The 23657-nt window shown below is 42.5% G+C and overlaps 1 protein-coding gene across 4 annotated transcripts in view; it reads left to right on the forward strand.

The window, feature by feature from the left end:
• BCL2L13 (BCL2 like 13) overlaps positions 1–23657 on the forward strand; it is a 47849-nt gene that overhangs the window by 12118 nt on the left and 12074 nt on the right. The window contains exons 3-5 of one of the 4 annotated variants that reach the window (XM_068970048.1): positions 13010–13117; positions 15973–16129; positions 19686–19755. The exons of 1 other annotated variant lie outside the window; for it this stretch is intronic. In XM_068970048.1, coding sequence (XP_068826149.1) covers positions 13010–13117; positions 15973–16129; positions 19686–19755 — 335 coding nt within the window. Of the gene's footprint in view, positions 1–13009; positions 13118–15972; positions 16130–19662; positions 19756–23657 lie in introns of those variants that run through there. 2 more of the 4 variants (XM_068970049.1, XM_068970052.1) reach the window with 2 other exon arrangements.

Here is a 23657-nt window from a genome sequence, read left to right on the forward strand (position 1 = left end):
CTGTCTAGGTTTGTCATAGCTTTCCTTCCAAGGAGCAAGCATCTTTAATTTCATGGCTGCAGCACCATCCGAAGTGATTTTGGAGCCCAAGAAAATAAAATCTGTCACCGTTTCCACTTTTCCCTATCTGTTTGCCATGAAGTGGTGGGACCAGAAGCCATGATCTTGGTTTTTTGAATGTTGAATTTTAAGCCAGCTTTTTCACTCTCCTCTTTCATCCTCATCAAGAGACTTTAGTTCCTATACTTTTTGCCTTTAGGGGTGGTATTATCTGTATATCTGAGGTTGTTGATGTTTCTCGCAGCAGTCTTGATTCCAGCTTGTGATTTATCCAGCCCAGGATTTCGCTTGATGTACTCTGCATATATTAAATAAGCAGGTGACAGTATTCAGCCTTGTTGTACTTCTTTCCCAGTTTTGAACCCATCTGTTGTTTCATGTCCAGTTGCAACTGTTGCTTCTTGACCTGCATACAGATTTCTCAGGAGGCAGGTCAGGTGGTCTGGTATTCCCATCCCTTTAAGAATTTTCCAGTTTGTTGTGATCCACACAGTCACAGGCTTTTGCACAGTCAGTGAAGCAGAAGTGGATGTTTTTCTGCATTTCCTGTGGCAGTGGTTCCTGATGACTCCCCAGACCTGTTTCTCTTTCTGTCTGAGGCATGAAGGAAAGTGCATCTAAGCAGGGCCATGAGACTGGTCCTAGCCAGTGGAACTCAGGTGCTGGGGTTTGTGTCACTTCCAGGCTGTGGCATTTAAGGGCCAGTGTGCCTTCTCCCCATTGTGTTTCCCTTGCCTGTGGTGTGTGTAGGCTGATTGAAGGGGGAGAGGTGTTCCTGAGTTTGCAGTCACGGGAGCACGCCACCACCCACAGGCAGGGCTGCTGAGTCACTGTAGGACACAGTCTTCTTGCCTCCAGTCCCCAGATTAGATATGGCACACACGCACACAGGATGGATGCACCTTTGGGTTAAGTTGCTGAAGTCACCGCCTTTATTTATTATTGCAGCCTAGGTTCCTGTCCTCATTAGTGTGTCTCCCCTGTATGTACATTAGGGTGACCAGCTGTCCAGTTTGCCCAGGCTTGAGTAAAACTGGGAAAGTCCTGGGCAAACTAGATGAGTTGGTTACTCAAATACGTACATATGTTCCCATCTACCCAGATTCCACTTACTTATGATATTTTTTAACTGTAACAAACTTCACGGTCCACAAAAACCAGGCCTTTTCAAGCCCTGTGATTTATTAAGTTTGTAAAGACCTACGCATTTATGTGAGCCTGTGTTAATCAGGTTTTTTCCTTCTGCGTGAGCATAGAACTTTTTTCTACCCAAATCTTGTAGATCTGAGAGGTTTACCTGCTTTGATGTTTCTGTTTTGCTTTTGAAATTTGGTTGTCACCCTTGTATTGCTTCCTTAAGCCCAAGTACACAGTACCGTATGTAAATGCAGATGTGTGTGCTGACCTCTCGGGGAAGCTTGGGCTCTAACTGCTGTCTCTGCTGCTTTGCTCTCCAGTTTGTTATCTGAAGCCTGAGGGAGTCTCCCTTCTGTGCCGTGCTGTTATAAATAGAGCCTCTGCAGCGTGCATTGGTGCAGTGTGGTTAGGGTTTGGTTTCAAGTTCATGAAGCAATAGGTGTGAGAAAAAGAGGCTAAAGAAGGTGGCCCTATCATTACTCAATATTTCTGTCACATGAAATGTCTTTCATTTTTTCCTCAGTGAGTCATGTGCTGGGTGCATAACTTCTCCTTAAATAGTTAAACGTTGTCAGCTCGACTGGACTCCATTAGTTTGTGTTGAATGTGTTCAACGTTATATATTCTGACTAGCAGAAGTCCTGCCGATTTGTGTATGTGATCCCAAATAACAACTTGTTACGTTCAACTTTGCTTGTATTAATACAGAGCACCTTGCTGTTGTAGTCATTAATAGGGATTCACTAAGACATGTCTTAGGTTAGGAAGGAGAGTAGGCTCGTGTCTGTTGATTAGTAATGTGGCTATTGAACGCATGTCGTGCTGGCTGGCTATTCATCCAGCGGTAAACACTGATCCCCCATGTTACTCTCCCCTCCCCCTCTAAGCAGACACTGTTCTTCTGTCTCTCTGAGTCTCACTGGAGTGAAATCGCACAGTGTCTGGCCTCTTGTGTCCAGCTTGTTTTGCTTAGCGTCGTGTCTGTAAGGGTCACCTGTGTTGCAGTGTTTTTCAGACTTTTACTCCTTTTTAAGGCTGACTCATGTTGCCTTGTGTGTAGAAAGCTTGTTTTGTTTACCCATTCATCTGGCTGGTAGACACTGGGTTATCTCTGCCTTTTGACGGTGGTGAATAACGCAGTGATAGAAATTGGTGTACGAATGGTCTGAGTGTCAGCTTGCCATTCTTTGGGGCGTACACCCAGGTGTGAAATGGCTGGGTCATCCTACGTTTAAGTGTTTTGAGCACGTGCCACCCTTTCTTCCCCAGTTGCTGCATTATTTTACAGTCCAGTCAGCGGTGCCCAGGGGTTCTGATTTCTCCACGCCCTCACCAGCATTGCTGTTTTCCGCCCTTTTGTCGCAGTTCTCCTAATGAGTAAGAAGTGGTATCTCCTTGTGATAGCTCATTTCTTTTTATTGCTGAGTAATGTTTCATTGTGTGGATGTACCACAGTTTGTTTATCCATTCACCTATTGAAGAACATCTTGGTTACTTCCAGGTTTTGGCAGTTACATATAAAACTCTGATGAACATTCTGTGCAGCTTTTGTATAGATGTGAGTTTCTAACTCACTTGGATAATACAGAGGCGCATGATTGCCAGAGCTTATGGTGAGAGTATGTTTAGCTTTGTTAGAAGCTACTAAGGTGTGTTCTAGAGGGGCTGTACTATTCCCACCAGCAGTATAAGAGGATTCCCATTTCTCTGCTTCTTTACCAAATTTGCTGTTCTTGTTTTAAAATATTCTTTACTTATCTGGCAGCACAGGGCCCTAGTTGGCCACATGCTGGAGCTGAGGCATGTGGCCTCTTAGTTGAGGCATGTGGCATCTAGTTCCCTGACCCGGGATTGAACCCATGCCCCCTTCATTGGGAGCACAGAGCCCTAGCCACTGGGCTGCTGGAGCAGTCCCTGTTGTTCGTATTTTTTTGCTTATAGCTGTCCTGGTGGTGCGCAATGGTAGCTCCCTGTGGTTTTAATTTGCAGTACTCTTGCCTGGAGAATCCCATGGATGGAGGAGACTGGTGGGCTACAGTCCACGGGGTCGCAAAGAGTCGGACACGACTGAGCGACTTCACTTTCTTTCACTTAATGTCTAAAGATGCTGAATATCTTTTCATGTGCTTACTGGCCATTTGTATAATTGGAGAAATATTCATATACTTTGTCCATTTTAAAATTGGGTTATTTGTGTTTCTATTGTTAAATTGTAAGAATTCTTTATACCTCTTATAACATGTAGAAGTTTTAAATTTTTATAGAATCTTGTTTGTTTATGTTTTCTTTGATTTTTAGTTTTTTGGTGTTATATCTAAGAAACAATTGCCTAATCCGGGTCACACATATTTTCACCTGTTTACTTCCAAGAGCTTTACACTTTTTAGCTCTTCAGTTTAGATCTTTGATCCATTTTGAATTAATTTTTTTATTACCATTTAGGAATTTTTAAAAATTTTAAAAATTGAAGTTAGTTGATTGACAATGTTGTGCTAATTTCTGCTGTACAACAAAGTGAGTGAGTTACACATATATACATTATTTTTTTATATTCTTTTCCATTATGATTTATCCCAGGAGATTGGGTATAGTTCCCTGTGCTGTACAGTAGGACCTTATTGTTTGTTGAATTAATTTTCTTATGTGAAGTGTGGGGGTCCAGATTCATCCTTTCATGTAGGAATATCAAGTTGTTCCAGTGCCGTTTGTTGTAAAGCCTATAGTTTTCTTCATTGAATATCTTTTTACCCTTATCAAAAATCATTTGACCTTAAATATATGGGTTTATTTCTGGCTCTCAGATTCCGCTTGTTTATATGTCAGTTCTTATACCATTACCACATTATGTTGACTGCTTACAGCTTTGTAGTAAGTTTTGAAATTGTGAAGTATGAGTAATCCTTCACCCTTGTTCTTTTTCAAAATTGCTTTGACCATGTTCTGTCTTTTGCAGTTCTGTTTGAATTTCAGGACTGAGTTGTCCATTCCCAGAGGCAGTTGGAATTTTGATGGGATTGCACTGACTCCGTAGGTCAGTTTGGAGAGTATCACCATCTCAGGTCAGCTTTCAGCTCAGTCTTATAATCTGATCCCAGGTTCTGGTTCAGTTCCCTATTCCTGGGGTTGTGCGCTTTTTAAGTTTCTTCTCGGGTCTGTGAGGAGCAGGAGATGTTTGATCCTGACTACTGTGAACCCGGACTTTGAGTGGGTGCTCACTGGACTTGCTTGTCTAGTCTGAACATCTGCATTCCTGTCAAAACAAAGATCGTGGAGCACTGCCCCACACCTGCTGAACCAGGTGCTCCATGGGGCCTGGGAATCTGTATCTTCACTTATTGCTTCATTATTGCTTAATATTCCCTTGGTGCTTCTAATGTGCCCCCGTTTAGGGAACCATAGATTTAGAAAACATTCTTGCTCTCAGAGGTCTAGGCCATACATAAAACTGTTCTAAGCTTGTTGATCTGATACTCATTTGAGTGCCTTTTGGGGCTGGAATATGATGGTTGCTGAGTCACCTGACCCTTTCTTTGACATTGAGGTGGGTGGGATTTAAGTGTGATAAAGTTTGTTTATCTTTGAAATATTTTTCTGGATTTATAGTGCAGGATTTATGTTACATTGGTCCTGTGTGTAGCTCTGTGCTTTTGAAAGTCAGGGTGGAGTGGGGTTGATTAAAAGAAAATCAGTGAATCTGTCTATGTCATTGGTTAGCTGAAGAAATAGCCTTTTGTATCCTGACAGCAGTAAACTTTTTACTGGTTTAGGTTTTCCACATGGCTTATTATCAAGTATGACAACTTGTCGTGTGTAATTAGCGTCACATTAGTCTCATGAGAATAGGTACGCCGTTAATCAGCTGCTTTTCTTTAATCTGACAGGATGAGGCATATGGTAACCAAGACATTATTGTCATTTTCTTTGTGGCGTGGTGGTGGTATTGGGAGTGGTGTGATGGGTGTGGGGATGTGTATATGTTTTAGGCATGCAGATTTTCCTAAGAGGCAGATGGCAAATAAAGCATTCAGATATTCCTTATTTTTAATTCATTATACTTCAGAAATTGTAATCATGTTTTTGAATTTAGTAATAATGTTTCTTATCAGAATATCTACTTTCTAATCTGATTTCTGTATAATTTATTTGTGTCTGGGCGAGTCATCTAAATTTACTAAGTCCCATATTCTTCGTATGAGATGGGTGGACTAACCTGACCTTTTCGGATCTAAAATTCTGTGATTCAGACGTTGGTGAAGACCTTCGTGAACATGAGATGAAGACTGAGGTCTTACTCTTGCCATCCCTCCTCCGCAGTTTCCTCTGTCACAGGCTGGCACCATAAATGTTCTCGTTACTGTCCTGTATATGTGGTTGGCCTGTATTCCTACTCTCTTCCATTAAATGATTACTCATTTTCTTTATTTCTTTTAACCTTTTAAAATATTTGAGGTAGCCTCAAAATATGCTGATAACTTTTACAAATCCCTCTGAATCTGTTAATAAGTTTCATTCTGTTGCCTCCTTTCTTGTGTCCCTTCTTCCCAGCAAGCTTGTCGGGTTATACGTTGTAATCCTTGGAGTCTTCATCACAGAGACAGTGACAGCTGTTGATGTCAAGTATTTGTGTATTCTTTTAGTCTTTACTTGACATAAGTCTAGGACCAAGGGACTAGCTCAAATAGTTTGTAATCAGGTCAGACTAATGATAATAAACTATAAAATCATTGGTACAAGACAGTATATATTTAAGTATTAGACTGCGTGGCACAGATTAAATGATGTACACGTTCAGTGTCAATGATACGTAAGTAGTCAGTGAAAATACTGTGGAAAAGTAGAGAGACTTAAATTCGTCCTTGCAGGGAGTTCCCTCGTGGTTCAGTGGTGAGGACTTGGCACTTTCACTCCTGAGGGCCTAGTTCAATCCCTGGTCAGGGAACTGAGATCCTGCAAGCCATGTGGCATCGCCAAAAAAAGAGAAATTGGTCCTTGCAGGGTGGACAGAATTAAATAACCAGGAAAAGGAAGAGTCCAGGTTAGGTAAAAATGCCTTTTTTTGTTAGTAAATTGGCAGTGAGTGTCTACCGGGTGGGAAGAGGAATTAATTTTTAAAAATTTTACACCATGTGTCATTTAATGTGGCTTATTCACTGAGCAGTGAACTTGGTTCTGAGGCAAGGCCAAAGCAAGGTGGAGGTGGGCAGTGGCTCCTCCTGTCCCTGGGAGTGTGCTCCGGGATTCTCAGGTGGTGCCAGACGCTGCGTGTTCCGTAGTAATGGGTGGGTAGCTTACATGGTCTGGACACGCCGGCTATGACTCAGGTCTCAGGATCTCACCAGATTTCATCACACTAGTCAGAATGGTGTGCAGTCTAAAATTAATAAATTTTGTTTCTAAAATTTTTTGTGCAGTATTTGGGACTGTGGCTGATGCGGTTAGCTGAACCCACAAAGGGAACTACCGTATTTAGTTCCCAGAAACAGCTATTGCCATCTTAAGGGGAATGTTATTCTTTAAGAGAATTGTTTTTCACGTAGAGCTTTATTACATAGGACACAAAGAAATGCAGTAGAAACTGTCAATATCAAACACAGTGTTACATTTCAAAACTCTTGTCTCTGTGGAATTCTGGATAAAAGCTAAGGAAATGGCACTAAAGTGCACTCAGTTGAAACAGATAGTTGATACCGTCCGGGGATTTTTCTGATGATCCAGCTTAATTTGAGGATAAATTCTAGAATGCGTGGAATGGAGGTACTGCCTCTTATGTGAGGAAACCTTATAATAAGTTTACCTGGCAGGCTGTATTGACTGGCAAGAGTCTATTTCTGAGTAAGGACAGGTCAGGAGCAAGCTAGCAGATGTTGAGTTTGAGATGATTTTGTATAACTTAAAGGCCTGACTCAACCTTTTCAGCCTGGTGTTTATCCTGCTTCTGTTGTGGAATTATGTTTGAAGAATTTTTCTTAAAAGCACTGTGTTCGCTGTAGCTCATGGCAGTGACTGACCAAAATTCTTACATTCTTGAGCATGGCAGAGATTATTTGAGCCCGGAGGAAGTTTGAAGTCAAGTCCCTTAGAGATAGGTCACAGTGGGAAAGGCAGAACAGCAGGAACCTTCTGGTATTTAGGACTGTAGCTTCCTGGTGAAATGTCTCAGACGAATTTATTGTGAAATCTACCTATAGTTAAAAAGTTAACTTTTCTTCTGCATTTTTTGATACAAATTAATTAAATTCTGTTGGACACGTGTTCAGGAAAAGATACATTTTAGTTTTAGATCAGTTGATATTAAACCCTAAGCTGTTCTCTGTTGCAGCAGTTGGAGAACAAGAGTAACTGCTGGTGTTAAAACAGATGCTTTGGCATTATGTAAACTGAAGTTTATTTCGGCTGGTCCAGACTTGGAGTGTACTGAAACCAGGTTCTGCATGAACATCGTTAGTTAGGGATCCATGGGGAGCTGATTCTGTGCACACTGTGCAGTGTTAGCAACGTTTAGCGATTCAGAAGGGGTGGAGAGTGGGGTCACTGTCTGTGGAGCGTTCTTTAATTTTGGCTGTGCTGGGCCTCTGCCACCTTGTGGGGCTTTTCTCTGGTCGCAGCGCTCGGGGCTGCTCTCGAGCTGCGGTGCTCAGGCTGCTCGTGGCCGCAGAGCGCAGGCTCAGCACTCGCCGTGCGCGGACTCGGTCGCTCTGCAGCATGTGGCATCCTCCTGGACCAGGGGTTTAACTCGGGTCCCCGCATTGGCAGGCGGGCTCTTAACACCTGGACCACGAGGGAGCCCCCTGTTATTTTTTGATGTGGTGGAACTTATCTCTTCGCCCTTGACAGCTTCCCCTTGTGACAGGTATTGTTTTCCTGTTTCAGTAACAGCACAGGTTCAAGAAGGCTGTTTCCCTTGCCTGAGGTCCTGTGTAATGAACTGGAGTGCTTGGCTGGAAAGCTTTCCTTCCCCTCTGTTGAGATGCCTTCCAGAAAGCCAGAAGGAAGAGAGAGAATTTCTTGGAAAGAAATAAGATTGACCCACAGTAAATTTCTGATTTGTGTTTGCCTTGTTTTAATAATGTTGCACATATTTTGGAAGTCACTTTACTGACTAGTGTAATTATATTAGTGCCATTGTAGAGCCGTCTGAACTACAAATTACTTTTAAAAGGAAAGCCTGTTTTAATTACAACCAACTTTAGTTTATTATAAGTCTGTCTGTCCCTGACATACAAACGCTGTTTGATTGCAGTCAGGTAAAGTACTTCAAGTAGTCAGAATTACATAGCGAGAGCACAGTGGTGGTTGCCAAGGGCTGAAGAGAGGAGGTAATGGAGAGTTACTGTTTCATGGGTCTGAATTTTCGGTTTTACAGAATGAAGAGTTCTGGAAGTGTATGGCAGTGATGGCTGCACAACATAATGTATTTAATACCACTGAACTGTAGACTTAAAAATGATGGTAAAATTTGTTAGGTGTATTTTACCAGAATAAAACAAAAAGCCCATATGCCAAGATAGATTTTTATGCTTGACAAGAATTTATAAAGATTACCCTCCTCATAGGACACATTGTCTTCAAATTTTGCATAAGATTGTTTTTGTTTTATGCACTTTTAAAACTTAGCAGCTTTATTAGGAATCATTAACAAAAATTGCATATATTTAAGGTATATAGTGTGATGGTTTCATATAAACATTCATTGTGAAGTGATCGCCACAAGCAGGCTAATTAGCATTCTTTTTTTTTTTTTTTTTATCATCCCCACTCCTCTCCCTTCTGGTAGCTACCTGTTTGTTCTCTATGAGTCTGTTTCTGTTTTGTTATATTTGTTCATTTGTTTTGTTTTTTAGATTCCATATATAAGTGAAATCATATGGTATTTGTCTGACTTCTTTCACTTAGCATAATATCCTCTAGGCCCATCCATGTTGTCACAGATGGCAGGATTTCATTCTTTTTAGTGGCTGAATAGGTCAGCTAGGTTCAGCTCAAAGAGTCCGAAAGAGTCGCAAAGGGTCGGACACGACTGAGCTGACACCCCTCCCCGTGCTCACTGCAGTACTGCTGACGGTCATTAGGCCTGGAAACACCCTCATTGTCCGTCAGCAGCCAAATCAGTGGGTGAAGGAGGGGTGGTGCACAGACACGACAGAATGCTGTTCAGCCTTTCGTCCTGTTCATGGGCTTCTCAAGGCAAGAATACTGAAGTGGGTGAGATGGCTGGATGGCATCACCGACTCAATAGACATGAGTTTGAGTGAACGGGAGTTGGTGATGGACAGGGAGGCCTGGCGTGCTGCAGTCCATGGGGTCGCAAAGAGTCGGACATGACTGAGCAACTGCACTATTCAGCCACTAACAAAGAATGAAATCCTGCCAGCTGTGACAACATGGATGGGCCTAGAGGGCATTATGCTAAGTGAAAGAAGTCAGACAAAGACAAATACCGTATGATTTCACTTACATATGGAATCTGAAAAACAAAACAAATGAACAAATATAACAAAACAGAAACAGACTCATCCAACCATCTCATCCGTTTCAGTATTTATAGTCCAGCTCTCACATCCATACATGACTACTGGAAAAACCATAGCTTTGACTAGACAGACCTTTGTTAGCAAAGTAATGTCTCTGCTTTTTAATATGCTGTCTAGGTTGGTCATAGCTTTTCTTCCAAGGAGCAAGTGTCTTTTAATTTCATGGCTGCAGTCACCATCTGCAGTGATTTTGGAGCCCCCAAAATAAAGTCTGTCACTGTTTTCATTGTTTCTCTTATCTATTTGACATGAATTGATGGGACCAGATGCCATGATCTTAGTTTTCTTATTTTTTTTTTAAGCTGACTAGTTTTCTGAATGTTGTTTTCAGCCAACTTTTTCACTCTCCTCTTTCACTTTCATCAAGAGGCTCTTTAGTTCTTCTTCACTTTTTGCCATAAAGGTGGTGTTATCTTATATCTGAGGTTATTGATATTTTTCCCAGCAATCTTGATTCCAGCTTGTGCTTCTTCCAGCCCAGCATTTCTCATGATGTACTCTGCATGTAAGTTAAATAAGCAGGGTGACAGTATACAGCCTTGATGTACTCCTTTCCCGATCTGGAACCAGTCTGTTATTCCAAGTCCAGTTCTAACTGTTGCTTCCTGACCTGCATACAGGTTTCTCAAGAGGCAGGTCAGGTGGTCTGGTATTCCTATCTCTTTCAGAATTTTCCACAGTTTATTGTGATCCACACAGTCAAAGGCTTTGGCATAGTCAATAAAGCAGAAATAGATGTTTTTCTAGAACTCTATTGCTTTTCTGATGATCCAGTGGATATTGACAGTTTGATCTCTGGTTCCTCTGCCATTTCTAAATCCAGCTTGAACATCTGGGAGTTCACAGTTCATGTACTGTTGAAGCCTGGGTTGGAGAACTTTGAGTATTACTTTACTAGCGTGTGAGATGAGTGCAATTGTGCGGTAGTTTGAGCATTTTTTGGCATTACCTTTCTTTGGGATTGGAATGAAAACTGACCTTTTCCAGTCCTGTGGCCACTGCTGAGTTTTCCAAATTTGCTGGCATATTGAGTGCAGCACTTTCACAGCATCATCTTTCAGGATTTGACATAGCTCAGCTGGAATTCCGTCACTTCCACTAGCTTTGTTCTTAGTGATGTTTCCTAAGGCCCACTTGACTTCACATTCCAGGATGTCAGGCTCTAGGTGAGTGATCTCACCATCGTGGTTATCTGGGTCGTGAAGATCTGTTTTGTATAGTTCTTCTATGCTTGTGTATTCTTGCCACCTCTTCTTATTATATTGTGCTTCTGTTAGGTCCATACCAGTTCTGTCCTTTATTGTGCCCATCTTTGCATGAAATGTTCTCTTAATATCTCTAATTTTCTTGAATAGATCTCTAGTCTTTCCCATTCTATTGTTTTCGTCTATTTCTTTGCATTGATCCCTGAGGAAGGCTTTCTTATCTCTCCTTGCTGTTCTTTGGAACTCTGCATTCAAATAGGTATATCTTTCCTTTTCTCCTTTGCATTTTCCTTCTCTTCTTCTCTCAGCTATTTGTATCTCCTCAGGCAATCATTTTGCCTTTTTTCATTTCTTTTTCTTTGGGGTGTGTGTGTATGAAAGTTGCTCAGTCGTGTCTGACTCTTCAACCCCATGGACTATATAGTCCATGGAATTCTCCAGGCCAGAATATTGGAGTGGGTAGCCTTTCCCTTCTCCAGGGGATCTTCCCAACCCAGGGATCGAACCCAGGTCTCCCACATTGCAGGCCAATTCTTCACCAGCTGAGCCATAGGGGAAGCCCCATATATATATATATACACACACACACACACATATATCTTTTTGAATTATTTTCTTCAGCATAATATCTAGAAGTGGAATTGCTGGATACTATGGTGGTCTGTTTTTAACTTTCTGAGGAACCTCTGTATTGGTTTCATATTGACTGTATCAGTCACAGCCACGTGTATAATCTCCGTTTTCATCGACAGTCTGCCACCTTGCCAGTATTTGTTATTTACTGCCTCTTTAGTAATAGCCATTTTGACAGGTGCGAGGTGATAATCTCAGTGTGGCTCTGATTTGCATTTTCCGGGTAATTAGTGATGTTGAACACTAATGTGTGCCTGGTGGCATCTTTGTGTCTTCTTTGTAAATACCTATTGGGGTCCTCTGCCCAATTTAAATTGAGGCTTTTCTGTTTTGGGGTTTTTTAATGTCCAGCTGTATGTGTTCTTTATATATGCCAGATATTATTGTTCGCAAATATCTTCTATTCATTAGGCTGACTTTATGCTTTGCACATGGTTTTCTTCACTATGCAAAGGCTTTTTAGTTTGATGTAGCCCCGTTTGTTCATTTTTGCTTTTGTTCCCTTGCCTGAGGAGACAGCCAAAAAAATAATGCTGAGATCCATGTCAAAGTGCATACTGCCTGTTTTCTTCTAGAATTTTATGGTTTCAGGTCTTATAAATCTTTAATCCATGGATTTGGGGTGGTTGTGTTTCCATTTGTCTCCAGGTATTTTTGATTTCCATTTTGATTTCTTCAGTGGTCCATTGGTTGCTTAGTAGCATATTGTTGTAGGTAATGTTTTAAAATTTTTATTTATGTAGTTTCAACTAAGATATTTACATAGGCAGAAATGTTAAATCAAATGTCATTTAATCAGATAAATATTAACCGTGGCCATGAGGGGATCCTTTCTGTTGCATTTCTTTCTGGTAGAAATACCTAAGGAATTTTATATTTTCCACGACAACCCTTTTGAGGGTCCGAGTTTTATTTTGGTTTGCTGTCCTTTTGTTCTCCTTTCCATGCTACAGAGCAGGCCCTTCCTGGCCTTCTACTGCAGGAGGGTAGCTTTTGCCTCCCACTGGGTTATGCTCCTGGTTTCCCTAAGTTGGAAGATACACATGCTTTGTTGATCATAGGCCTTCTCTTGGAATGCAGTTTGCATGAAGATATAAAGGTAAGGGAACATGATAGCCTTTCAGGTTTTCTTCTCTGTTATGTCAGCAATGTTTCTGAGCAGACTTCTTCCTAGCAGCCCAACCGGAAGCCGAGGACACAGGCTGAATTGAATTGGTGGTTCTGTCCACGCTGGCCTGAGGCCTGAGCTCCAGTCACGGCTCCTCCAGGGGTGGGCTAGCGGTGCAACCTGCCTGGCCTCAGCCTCCTCATTTTTAAGATTCTCCTAGCCCTTGGGCATGATAATGAGTTTTGATTTTGTACTTTCTGACTTATTGCTTAAACATCCTATCCATGTTCTAATGTTTTCTGTCTTTCGATAGTAACCTTTCTTGTTGCTTTCAGGGGTTCAGCAAGATACAGTTTCACAATCTCTGGATCAAGAAGTTTTATTAAAAGTTAAAACTGAAATTGAAGAAGAGCTCAAATCCCTGGACAAAGAAATTTCTGAAGGTCTCGTTATTCTTATTTCCTAGTTAATTAGTGGCTCTGTTTGGTGTGGCTTCATTTGTTTTTTTATAGTCAAGTGTTCATAGCATTACATAACTTCTTGGGTTTAGGATTATAGTGGTGAAACTAGAAGGTACCTTTTCCTTTCCTGGGGGATCTGTTTATATTAATAAGTTTCCACAATATACCCAGCAGATGAGATGGACCCTTTTCTGGTGTTAAGTATTGGACTAATCAGTCATGTTAAGGTACTTTCCGTTCAGTGTGATTTGTTATCTTTATATCAATAACATTAAAGAGAGAGCTGTCAACGTGCTGCCTTCCTTCTCATGCATGTATTGTAGATGGTGGTCACAGCAGTGTGCCTGTGATGTTATGGCTACAGACTTTGTCCTTAACATTAAATCGTAAACTTTAAAAATCCATATATCAAACGAAGATTTACTCAGTCTTTCCCTTATTTATGGAGGGGAGCATTTGGGTTATTTCTTTTTAAAAAATTATTTTTATTTTACTTTTGGCTCTGCTGGGTCTTCGTGGCTGCACACAGGCTGTCTCTAGTTATGGTGAGAGGGCGTGCTCTTCACTGGGGTGCGTTCTTATTACAGAGCACAAGCCCCAGGGCGTGCAGGCTCACAGCTGTGGAGCAGGGGCCCAGTTGCTCTGTGGCTGCAGAATTTTCCCAGACCAGGGATTGAACCCATGTCCCCTGCGTTGCAGGCGGATTCTTAATAACCACTGTACCACCAGAGAAGCCCTGGGTTATATCTTGCTTTGCTTTCCATAAATAATTTTTGCAGCTTTATTGAGATATATACGAAAAATTTATCCATTTAAAGGTACACAGTTCAGTGGTTGGTATATTCACAGAATTGTACAGCCATCATCACAGTCTAAAGTTAGAGCATTGTTCACATCCCCAGAAGAAACACTGTATAACAGTTAACAGTGACTTCCCATCTGCTCCTGCTCCCCAGCCATCCTCACCCCCAGCTAATCTGCTTCCTGTCTCCCTGCATCTTCCTGGGAGGGTCTGCATGTAAGTGGAGTCACGCCCTGAGCAGTGGCTTGTGGCTGGCTTCTGTCACTTAGCACAGCATTTTCAAGGGTCATCCACACATACACACGTGTTTTATTTGATTTGATAAGATTTTATTTCCTTATTTGATTTGATTTATTTTGATTGATTTGATGGAATGGGATCGGATTGATTTGATTTGACTGAATAACAGGGACTGTTGTAAATCAGTGTTTAGTGAGGTGGTGGTGGGCTGTGGCGAGGGGGGAAGCTCTCTGGGACCCTGTGGTTAGATCTCAGTCTTCAGTGAGCTTATGCCTCTGGGCTGTGAACTTCGCGCTCGTTTCTGAGTTTTTTCCCCTCCCCCTCAGGTGAGATAGGAGGGCTAGAGTAGGTTGGAATTGGAAACAGGCATACCTCAGAGACACTGTGGGTTTGCTTTCTGGCCACTGCAGTAGAGCAGATGTTTTAATAAAAAGTCACATGAATTTTTTGGCTTTCAGTGCATATGAAAGTTATATTGGCAACATACTGTGTTACACTAATTGTGCAGTAGCATTGCCTGGATTTACTTGATTTATTAATGGGATTAATTCAGATCGATTAGATTGGATTATGAATGGATCGTATTGATGGGATTTGATTGATTTGATTTGCTTCCCCTTACTGCTTGTAGGATCATAGTTCTCCAACTAGGGATCAAATCTAAATCTAGGCCACTGCCACTGGCAGTGAAAGTATTGGTCCAAACTAGTGGACCAGGGAGGAGAAGGAACTGGCAACCCACTCCAGTATTCTTGCTGGAGAATCCTGTGGACAGAGGAGCCTGGTGAGCTGCTGTCCGTGGGGGCGCACAGAGTCTGACACGACTGAAGCAACTTAGCATGCATGCATGCATTGGAGAAGGAGTTGGCAACCCACTCCAGTGTTCTTGCCTGGAGAATCACAGGGACAGAGGAGCCTGGTGGGCTGCCGTCTATGGGGTCGTACAGTCGGACACGACTGAAGTGACTTAGCAGCAGTGGACCAAGGAATTCCCTGCCCAGTAATTTTTAACAAGAAAAAATAGAAATCAGCTCCCTGTTAGTAAGGAAAGAATATGAATATAAATTTATAGAAATCCAGAAACCTAATGTTAATCTTTTATTTTCCTTTCCTAACATTTAACTGATTGATGCTACAAATAGGATGCAGGGCAGATTCCCGGGACGGCACGCCGCTTGTCCCCACTCCCAGGGATTATGCGTCCTGTCTGCTCCCTGGACCAGCATGGATTATTACTGCAGTCAGAGCAGGGCAGTGTCTGTAACAGGGAGTGAGGAATGGAGGAGGGGCTGGCTGCGTGGGTGGGCAGTGTGCGTACCTGTAAAACGTGTCCGTGTGCATGACTGTGGGTTTAAAAGTTTGCTCTGAAAGGGAATGAAGGTCACGAGGTCCTCTGAGGTGGAAAAACTGATGAGAATCTAGTTTAAGGAGAGCCATGTTTCTAGAGGCGAAAACAAATGGTCAGACCCCCTTGGGTGATGGGCTGGGAGAAGCTCTCCTTCACCATCTTGGTTGGAACGGATCTGCAGTCATTCACAAAGCTGGTCTGTGCATTTTGACATGTCAGGTTAGCCTTTTTCTTCTCTTGAAACTGAGATTTTCCATAAAAATCTTTCTTTAAGAAAATCTTTAAATCTAGGGCCTCTTGAAAGAAAGATTAATGCCCGGTAACGATCGTCTGTTTTCAGTGGCTTACACTCTGCTGTGGTTCCCAGTAGGCCGCATCCTAACCCCCGGGTTTACAGCACAACTTCTCACCTGCTCATTCACAAGGGTGCGCCTTTTGCTTCTTCAGCCTTCGCCAGCACAGGCTTCGACCGCCACACCTCGCCCGTGTTCAGCCCCGCGAACCCGGACAGCTCCGTGGAGGACTGCCTGGCCCACCTCGGGGAGAAGGCGGCGCAGGAGCTGCGGGCGCCTCTGCTCAGGGCCTTGCAGACGCTGCTCAGCCGGTGAGTGCCCCTTGGGCAAGTCCCTGCCGCTCCTCGCTCTGAAGGCCTCGTTTAGGTGAACCGTGTCGCTTTTCTCACTTGCTTTTATGTTTTCCTTTCCCTAATCCTCTCCTTTTTCATTTTGAGCAGTGATGTAACTGTTCCAGCATGAATTTGACTGTATTTATTTGTTGGACTGTCTGGTTTCAGCAGATGCTTTCTCTGGTTGTAACCACAGCCTGTTTCACTGGCCCTAACCACTTGTCACCACCACCCTCATGGCCAGCGTGACTGGAATGGCTGGGTCTCACACACTGTACCCTGGGGTTGGCGTTGTGTCAGCTTGGGGCCCCCGGATGTGGCTCAGCTTTGGTTTGCACACCTGCCCGTGGTGCTTCTGCCACACGCCTGCAGTGGGAACCTCTCTTCCAGCTGTCAGCCAGAAGAAGCTCATCGTGAAAGTCTATTAGCATAAAGCCAAGTCATTTATTGAAAATCTTAAAAATTCCTTTCCCTTAATTCTTTGCTTAGAGTCATTAAGAAATTGGTATGAATTAGAAAAAAAATGTCTGTTTTAATAAAGATTGACCGCTGCTAACACAAGGTGAAGACGGTTCCTTTACTAAAAGGGCCAGTATTCAGGTGCCAAGCCACTGTTGCAGTAGGTGACCCTGTACCTTGACAAAGCAAAGTGTGTATGTTGCCATTTGCTAGAATGAAGCAGTTTGGGTTTAAGGAGAATTCAGTTTGTTTCTTCATATTCTGGTGACATGAGCAAATGTAAAAATCCAAGCTATACATAGGAAACAGTGAAGTGAAAATCATATCTAGATTTTCTTAACTTTATACATAGAAAGTTTTAAAAATAAATGTGGAGACAAGATCCTGGGTGTGGGAATTACAACTTCCACAGGAAATTTGGAGGTGCAGCCCAGCAGTCGCTTATGGAGTGTTTGGGGGGGGGGGCAGGGGCGGTTAGGCAGTTTCCAAGCTTCTGACGCTAGAGGAGCCATACTTTCATTTAGTTTATATGTTGAGATTTCATCTTAGGTTTGAAGAAACCTGCTTTTTGGCCAAAATAAACATGGAAAACTTATAAAAGTGGTTAGGACTGGGAGCAAAGTAACTGAGAAGCGTGAGGCAAAAAATTGCTCCCAACCTTGATGCAGACTATTTGTATCAGTCATTTCCCTCTTAGTTTCTGTGTCAGTTTTGACTTCACTGGGATATCATTACTTCGTTGAGAAACAGTACAGTTTTATCTATGTGCGATTATGTGAGGACAGGATTCTGTTTTCGGAGTCCTTTTCTTGATCTACAGGAAAAGACGGCACCTTTTCACTGCAAAGTAAATGATATTTTTAAAAAACATAGTCTTGGATGAATATTTGTTTTGTTTTCCCCAGTAGCTTAACAACTCTAAAAAGTTACCAATACCTTGGAATAACTAATGATGAACTACCAGTATTATACAGGTTGGTGGCAGTATCTTTTAAGGTAGAAAATACCACTTATTCCTCCAGTTTTGTTGAAGTAGAAAATTAATTGTGAACTCTTCACATAGCCAAGCACCAGCAGTTTGAAGGGTTTTTTTTCCAAATTGGCCTGGCTGTCCAGTGGTTAGACTTTGCAGTTTCACTACCAAGGGTACAGCTTCAACCCCTAAGATCCTGCAAGTCTCACAGCATGGCGAAAAAAAGAAAGATATTTAAATCTAAAAAAGTTCTTCCCCTCAGTTTTCTCCTTTGCAGAGTCTAAGTCGCTCATTAGATCAGGCCGGTTTTTCAGGCTGCTTGTTTTTCTGTGGTTAAATTTTCCTTTGAACGTTTTAATCTGCTGAATCTTTAATGTGCATATATGTGTGTACATATAACGCTTCAAATCATGTTTCATTCTGGCGGATGCTAACGTCATTTAGCCTGATAAACTCCCGTCAGGACCCCTGTGCCACCCAGCAGCAGCAGACAGTTCAGTTCAGGAAAGGAAGGGAAGGGACTGGATGACCAAGAAGAGCTGCGGGGAGCACGTGGGCAGGCAGATGGCAGCCTGTTTGCTGGAGTCCAGTGTCATGGCCCCCTGGTGCCAGCCCAAGTCTTCCAGCTGTTCTCTGGCTACTTCAGTGGAAATGTGACAGCAGGAAGATCGCACATAGTGTCTCACTAGAAGAGCCACCCATGGTCTTGGTACTTCAGTGTCCCGGTGGTAACGCTGTCACACAGACTTACAGAAAAGGGCCACACGTGTGTCAGAGCTGCTCTCTGTAACGTCCAGACCTGTGCGCTGTCCAGCAGGGAAATGAAGTCACACGTATGTAACTTGACATTTTCTAGCAGCCATGTAAAAAAATTAAATGTAGATTTTAAAATATATTGTATTTAACTCAGTGTGTTAAAATATTCTAGTTTTAACATGTATCCATTACAGAAATCCTTGGTGAGCTGTCGTAGGGTCTTTTTTCTTAGCGAGTCTCTGCTCTCTGGTGTGTTCCTCTCCCATCGCAGTCCGGATGCTGGCCAGCTACCAGGGGCATCACTGCCATCATGACCATGTCAAAACCCTGATTCAAACCAGGAACCTCGTGGCCTTTGGAGGCAGAGCTCACTGGGTGTGAATTCCTGTTCTGTGTTGCTCTTTGCCATCTCTGTGGATTCGGGATAGTCTCTTAGCTTTTCTGAGCTTCAGTTTCCTAGTGTGTACTAGGATATATAAAGCACAAAGGTATTAAAATGTAAAACATAACAGTAAACTACCGGGAAGTGTACCTGTTATAACTGTTCAAAAGACTGAAGTGATCAGGTTGTTCAAAGCAGAAAATGCCTTTGGAGTGAATTTTACAATCCTTTAAAAGCAAGATTCCTATCCTTTTTTTAACATGTGTGTTAATTCTTTGCCCACCAAAGGTGGGTGGAGGTAAATTTTTATTAAATCTGTTATGCAAGCACTTGGTGCCTTCACCTTGCTGCCAAGTATCTGTTGTGGTTGTTAATTTGCACAGAAACCCAGGCTTAGAACACAGCACTCACGACCCCTCAGTAGACGAGTGTCTGTGTGTCTGGAATGGGCAGGAGAGCCTTGCCCTGGAGCCGGTGTCAGTGACTCCAGATTTAAAGTAGCGTGTTTATTTGCCTCCAATTTGAGCAGTCTTCCAGTGACAATATCTCTGTAAGTTTTAAATACTTTACATTCTTTGCCTTTAGAAGCTTAAATTGTTTTTTTATATTAATGAGATCATTTTTATTGTTTGCTCTTAACTTGATTCTATTAATAACCCAACTGTATAAATTTATCTGCAACATAGAAATCTTGTTGGATAAAATTCAATTACAAAAAAACTGTTATTTTTCTTATGTTGTGAACTGCTTTCCCAAGCTGATAGCATAAATCTCACCTGTAGAGAATGTGTAAAGAAAAATGCATAGCAAATGGTGAAAGCCAGTCTCATAGAAAATTATCTGTTGAATCATCTGTGTTACTTTAGCGTAAGTTCTGTAGCAGAGTAGTGACTGTATATTTATTCATCTGGAAATTCAGAATTTTCCTTCTTTGTGACACAGATTTTTAAAAAAAATCTCTACAGGCCAGTGACATATCAGGCATATCGGGAATGTACACTGGAGACCACAGTTCATGCCAGCGGCTGGAATAAGGTATCAACCAAGTTATCTTTTCTGTTACAAGATTTTAGTGTGTTAATGATAAAGTCCAGGAGGGGATTGTTAGCATCGTGTGAGAGCTCGTTGTTCCATGAACCCAGCTGCGTTACGTGGGTGTGTCTGATGAAGGCTGGCCCAGATCCAAGGGTGCTGTCATGTGCCATCTTCCTTCCATCTGTCCTGAATCCCCATTATCTCTTCATTTCTCTCCAGATGGTTGTTTGCGCACAGGTGAGTATGTTTTGGGGGAAACGCACAGGCTTCGTTTGGGACGGCTTCTGGGGTTCTTACAGGAGGAGCCCTGGCTGTGCTGATGTTTCCAAGGTGTCTCACGCCATGCCTCATCTGAGTGTTGCAGCTGTCCCCTCAGAGGGCGCAGAAGGGACTTTATCAGCTTTTGTCTTGTTGGGTCAGGTGAAGAATCAGTTTTAAAAAAGAGAGTTCTTGCTTACGACCCCTGGACCAGTACACGTTGGAACTGGCACTGGAGCTGAGGTCTGATTCCCACTTCGGTGTTGCCTGTCTTTCTGCTGTCCCTTGCTGCTCACCCACTGTTTGAGGCCATGCGGTCCACTTGTCACCTTGCTGAGGCAGAGTCTCGGGAGAGGTGGTCTAGGCTTATCCTGTTCACCAGGAGGAGGGCTGGCCTTTGGTGATGTGGTGCTTGGGATGAGAAAGTGCAATGCAGTTATTTTTATAAGTAGCCCCTCTACTCAGAATTATACTGCTATAAGCCAGACTGTGTGACTTCATACATCTAATTGATGTATATTATTTTTACTCACCTTAATACAGGCTTTGAAGGCATTAGAGCATAATCATTAGCATCATGGGCCTGTAATCGGACTTGTTTCCGTATCAGCTTTGCCACTGACTAGGTGCACATCTTAGGGCAGGTTAGTTAAGCAGGTGAGGTCTTGATGTTCACATTTGTGACATGGAGACCATACCACTAACCTCAGAAGTGTTAATAGAGCTGAACGACACCGTGTGTGGTCAGTGCTTGTTTCTGGGCATTGTCTGGCACCACAGTGAGCGCTCCGCAAACAGTGGCTGTTGTGTTAGATTTGACACATGGAGCCTTGTTCCCAAACAGTCACTGTCACGGAGTTTTATTATGTTACTACTGTGAAAGAGTTGTTAGAATATGTTTCACTTGCTTTATGGAATAAAGCAAACCTCTCTTATGAACACTTGAAATAGATTTTATAAATGAAAGTGAGCTTCGTTATGAGGTATTTCTTTGTATATGCAACAGCAAGTGAGATCCCTAATGTCACTAGCCTTGTCCCCTATCTTACGTTTTTCTCATGTTGCGCTTGTCTAAGATTGTTACAGTCAACTCCTGTGTGTCTCCCTTTCCCCGTCCTATGGTTATCCAAAATATGAAAGTAACCCCAGTCATCACGTTTCTTCTTCACCCATCCTTTTTTCCCCACCACCCCATTCCCTACTGCATTTCAGTCCCTTACCTGAACCACAGGCCAGACTCCACGAGGCATGAGCCTTCATGGAAGTGAAGCCCACTGGAATAGGACCTGCTCCGCCGAGTCCAGCACTGCTCTCTGAGTCCCCTAGGGCAGAAAAGAACCCAGCTTGTCATGATAAGCAGCTAAAATGCCTCCTTCCACCCCAGTCAAAATCAGATTGGCTAATTTAAGCATTTAGCCCATATTTTGTATTTTATATTTTGCACAAGTATTTGCAAAATTTTGATATAACATCACTATATGAAGTGGCTGTCTGGTAGGTAAGTAAGGTGCAAATGAAAAAGTATCCACAAAGCATGCCCAGTTTCCAAGCTGAATGTCAGTTCATCTGAGTAAAGATTGTAAAAGCATCTTGGCAAAATGCTCTTTAAATCAAAGTAACTGGAGGAAAAAAGCTGGTCGCAAACGCATCTTAATAGAATGATTTTTTCAAAAGTATATGTGTAAATGTAGGCTGTATAGAATGTATATACTGAGAAAAATAATCAGAATGTGTGCCAGAATATTAAATAATCCATAGTAGTTATCTCAGAATTTAGGTTATTCTTTAATTCTTTTTTATTATCCCTCATGGCGATTGGTTGTTTTCTATGAACTTATCTGCTTATAGGAAAAGAAGAAAATGACCATCAAGAGAAAAGCTAGAGTGTTTAGTGCCTGGTGCTCACAGGGTAACAATCAGACTGTGGAAGTGCAATAGCAAGGAAGAGTTCATCTGCCTTGGTTGATTTTTAGTGGCATATTACGTCACTCATCTTTTAAAATCTTTTACTGAAACGTCAGGTGTACACAGAGTGGAGCACACAGTGTGACAGGCTTGCGCCCGTCCCCCAGCCTCAGCAGGTGTCAGCCTGTGTCTGGTCTTGTCCGTCTGTTCCCCACTCTCCCCTGGATTACCTTGATGCACACCCTATAGATACATTAGTGTGTATTTCCAACACCTCAATTATTAGCAGTAATTTTAATATCATCAGCCTTTTTAGTATTCACATCTTCCCAGTTTCATGAAGATATTTTCCTAAGCTCATTTGAGAATTGAGATCCAAACAAAGCTCATGAATAGTATTTGCCAGGCCTCCCTGTGCCTAACCATCTCCCAGAGTTCCCTCGAGTTCATGTCCATTGAGTTAGTGATGCCGTCCAACCATCTCATCCTTTCTGCCCTCTTCTCTTGCCCTCATCTTTCCCAGCATCAGGGTCTTTTCCAGTGAGTCAGCTCTTTGCATCACGTGGCCAAAGTATTGGGGCTTCAACTTTAGCGTCAGTCCTTCCAGTGAGTTTTCAGGGTTGATTTCCCTTAGAATTGACTGGTTTGATCTCCTTGCTGTCCATTAGGTGTGCAGATGATACAGAACTCTTGTGAGTAGTGCAATGTGGAACTGATGGAAGCAGGTGTAGAAATACCCATGAAGCTTTGTGACCACAGCAGTTGGAGGGCAGTGGGTGTGACTGTACAAAGACGATCTAAGTTACAAACTGTGAGAGCGTCATCAACCAAGTAGAAGATGCTAGTCTTATAAAAGGAAGCCTCTGCACTCACTGCGTTTCAAGGAGTATGTAATTGCAGTGAAGAAGATTCAGGAAAGAGTAACTTAAATGATGAAGGCGGTGGAGCAGTTGCTATATGAAGAATGGACTAGAAGGTTAGGTTTCAGTGTAAAAAGTAATAGTGAATCAGAGGGAATACGGTTAAGGACTAACGTTAAGACAGTGAGAGGATTACAGGCTTATCTCTAGATTATTGTATCATAAACTAGGGCAGCTACGCTTGATACGTGAAAGAGGTGAATTCTGAACAATTAGTAAGAGTATTACTCTATATGGCAAGTCTGAAACATTTGCAGGTCATTTCTGAGAGGCAGTAGAGCTTAAATGTACATAAATTTAAGACATTGCATGTAGTACATCACTGTGGGAAATGAGAATGTTTTGAGGCATGCAGGGCCCCAGGCCCTAGGGGTTGGTGTGATGTGTCTGCTGGGCTGGGTCACAGCTCCCCTCCCTGCCCCAACTGAGACAGCATGGAGCTGGATGAGCAGCTGTGTTCCTCTTTTCAGAAGTGCTGCAGGCGTCTGCTTGTGCAGAAAGCCTCGCAGAGTCCTGTCTGCAACCCTGTGCCCCTCTGCTGGTGCTGGGAAGCAATTTTGACTATGCTTGGGGCTAGAGTTCTTTTAGAATACCACAAAGGAAAGATGTGTGCTTGCCACATTTTTCTTTCAGACTTTTTAATAGAGATTCCCTTGGAGCCGCTTTTACTTAAAACCACCAAAGAATATTAGTAAGGATATAAATTCATTGTCTTTTCTGTTTGTCCTCTTCTGCAGAAATATATTGTAATCCCTCAGCTATGACCTTGGCAGGTCAGTGACAGGAAACTGGTTTCATTTCCTTTGGCGGTCCTTTTTG

The sequence above is a fragment of the Capricornis sumatraensis genome, chromosome 4, assembly GCF_032405125.1.
Source record: "Capricornis sumatraensis isolate serow.1 chromosome 4, serow.2, whole genome shotgun sequence".
Lineage (NCBI taxonomy): Eukaryota > Metazoa > Chordata > Mammalia > Artiodactyla > Bovidae > Capricornis > Capricornis sumatraensis.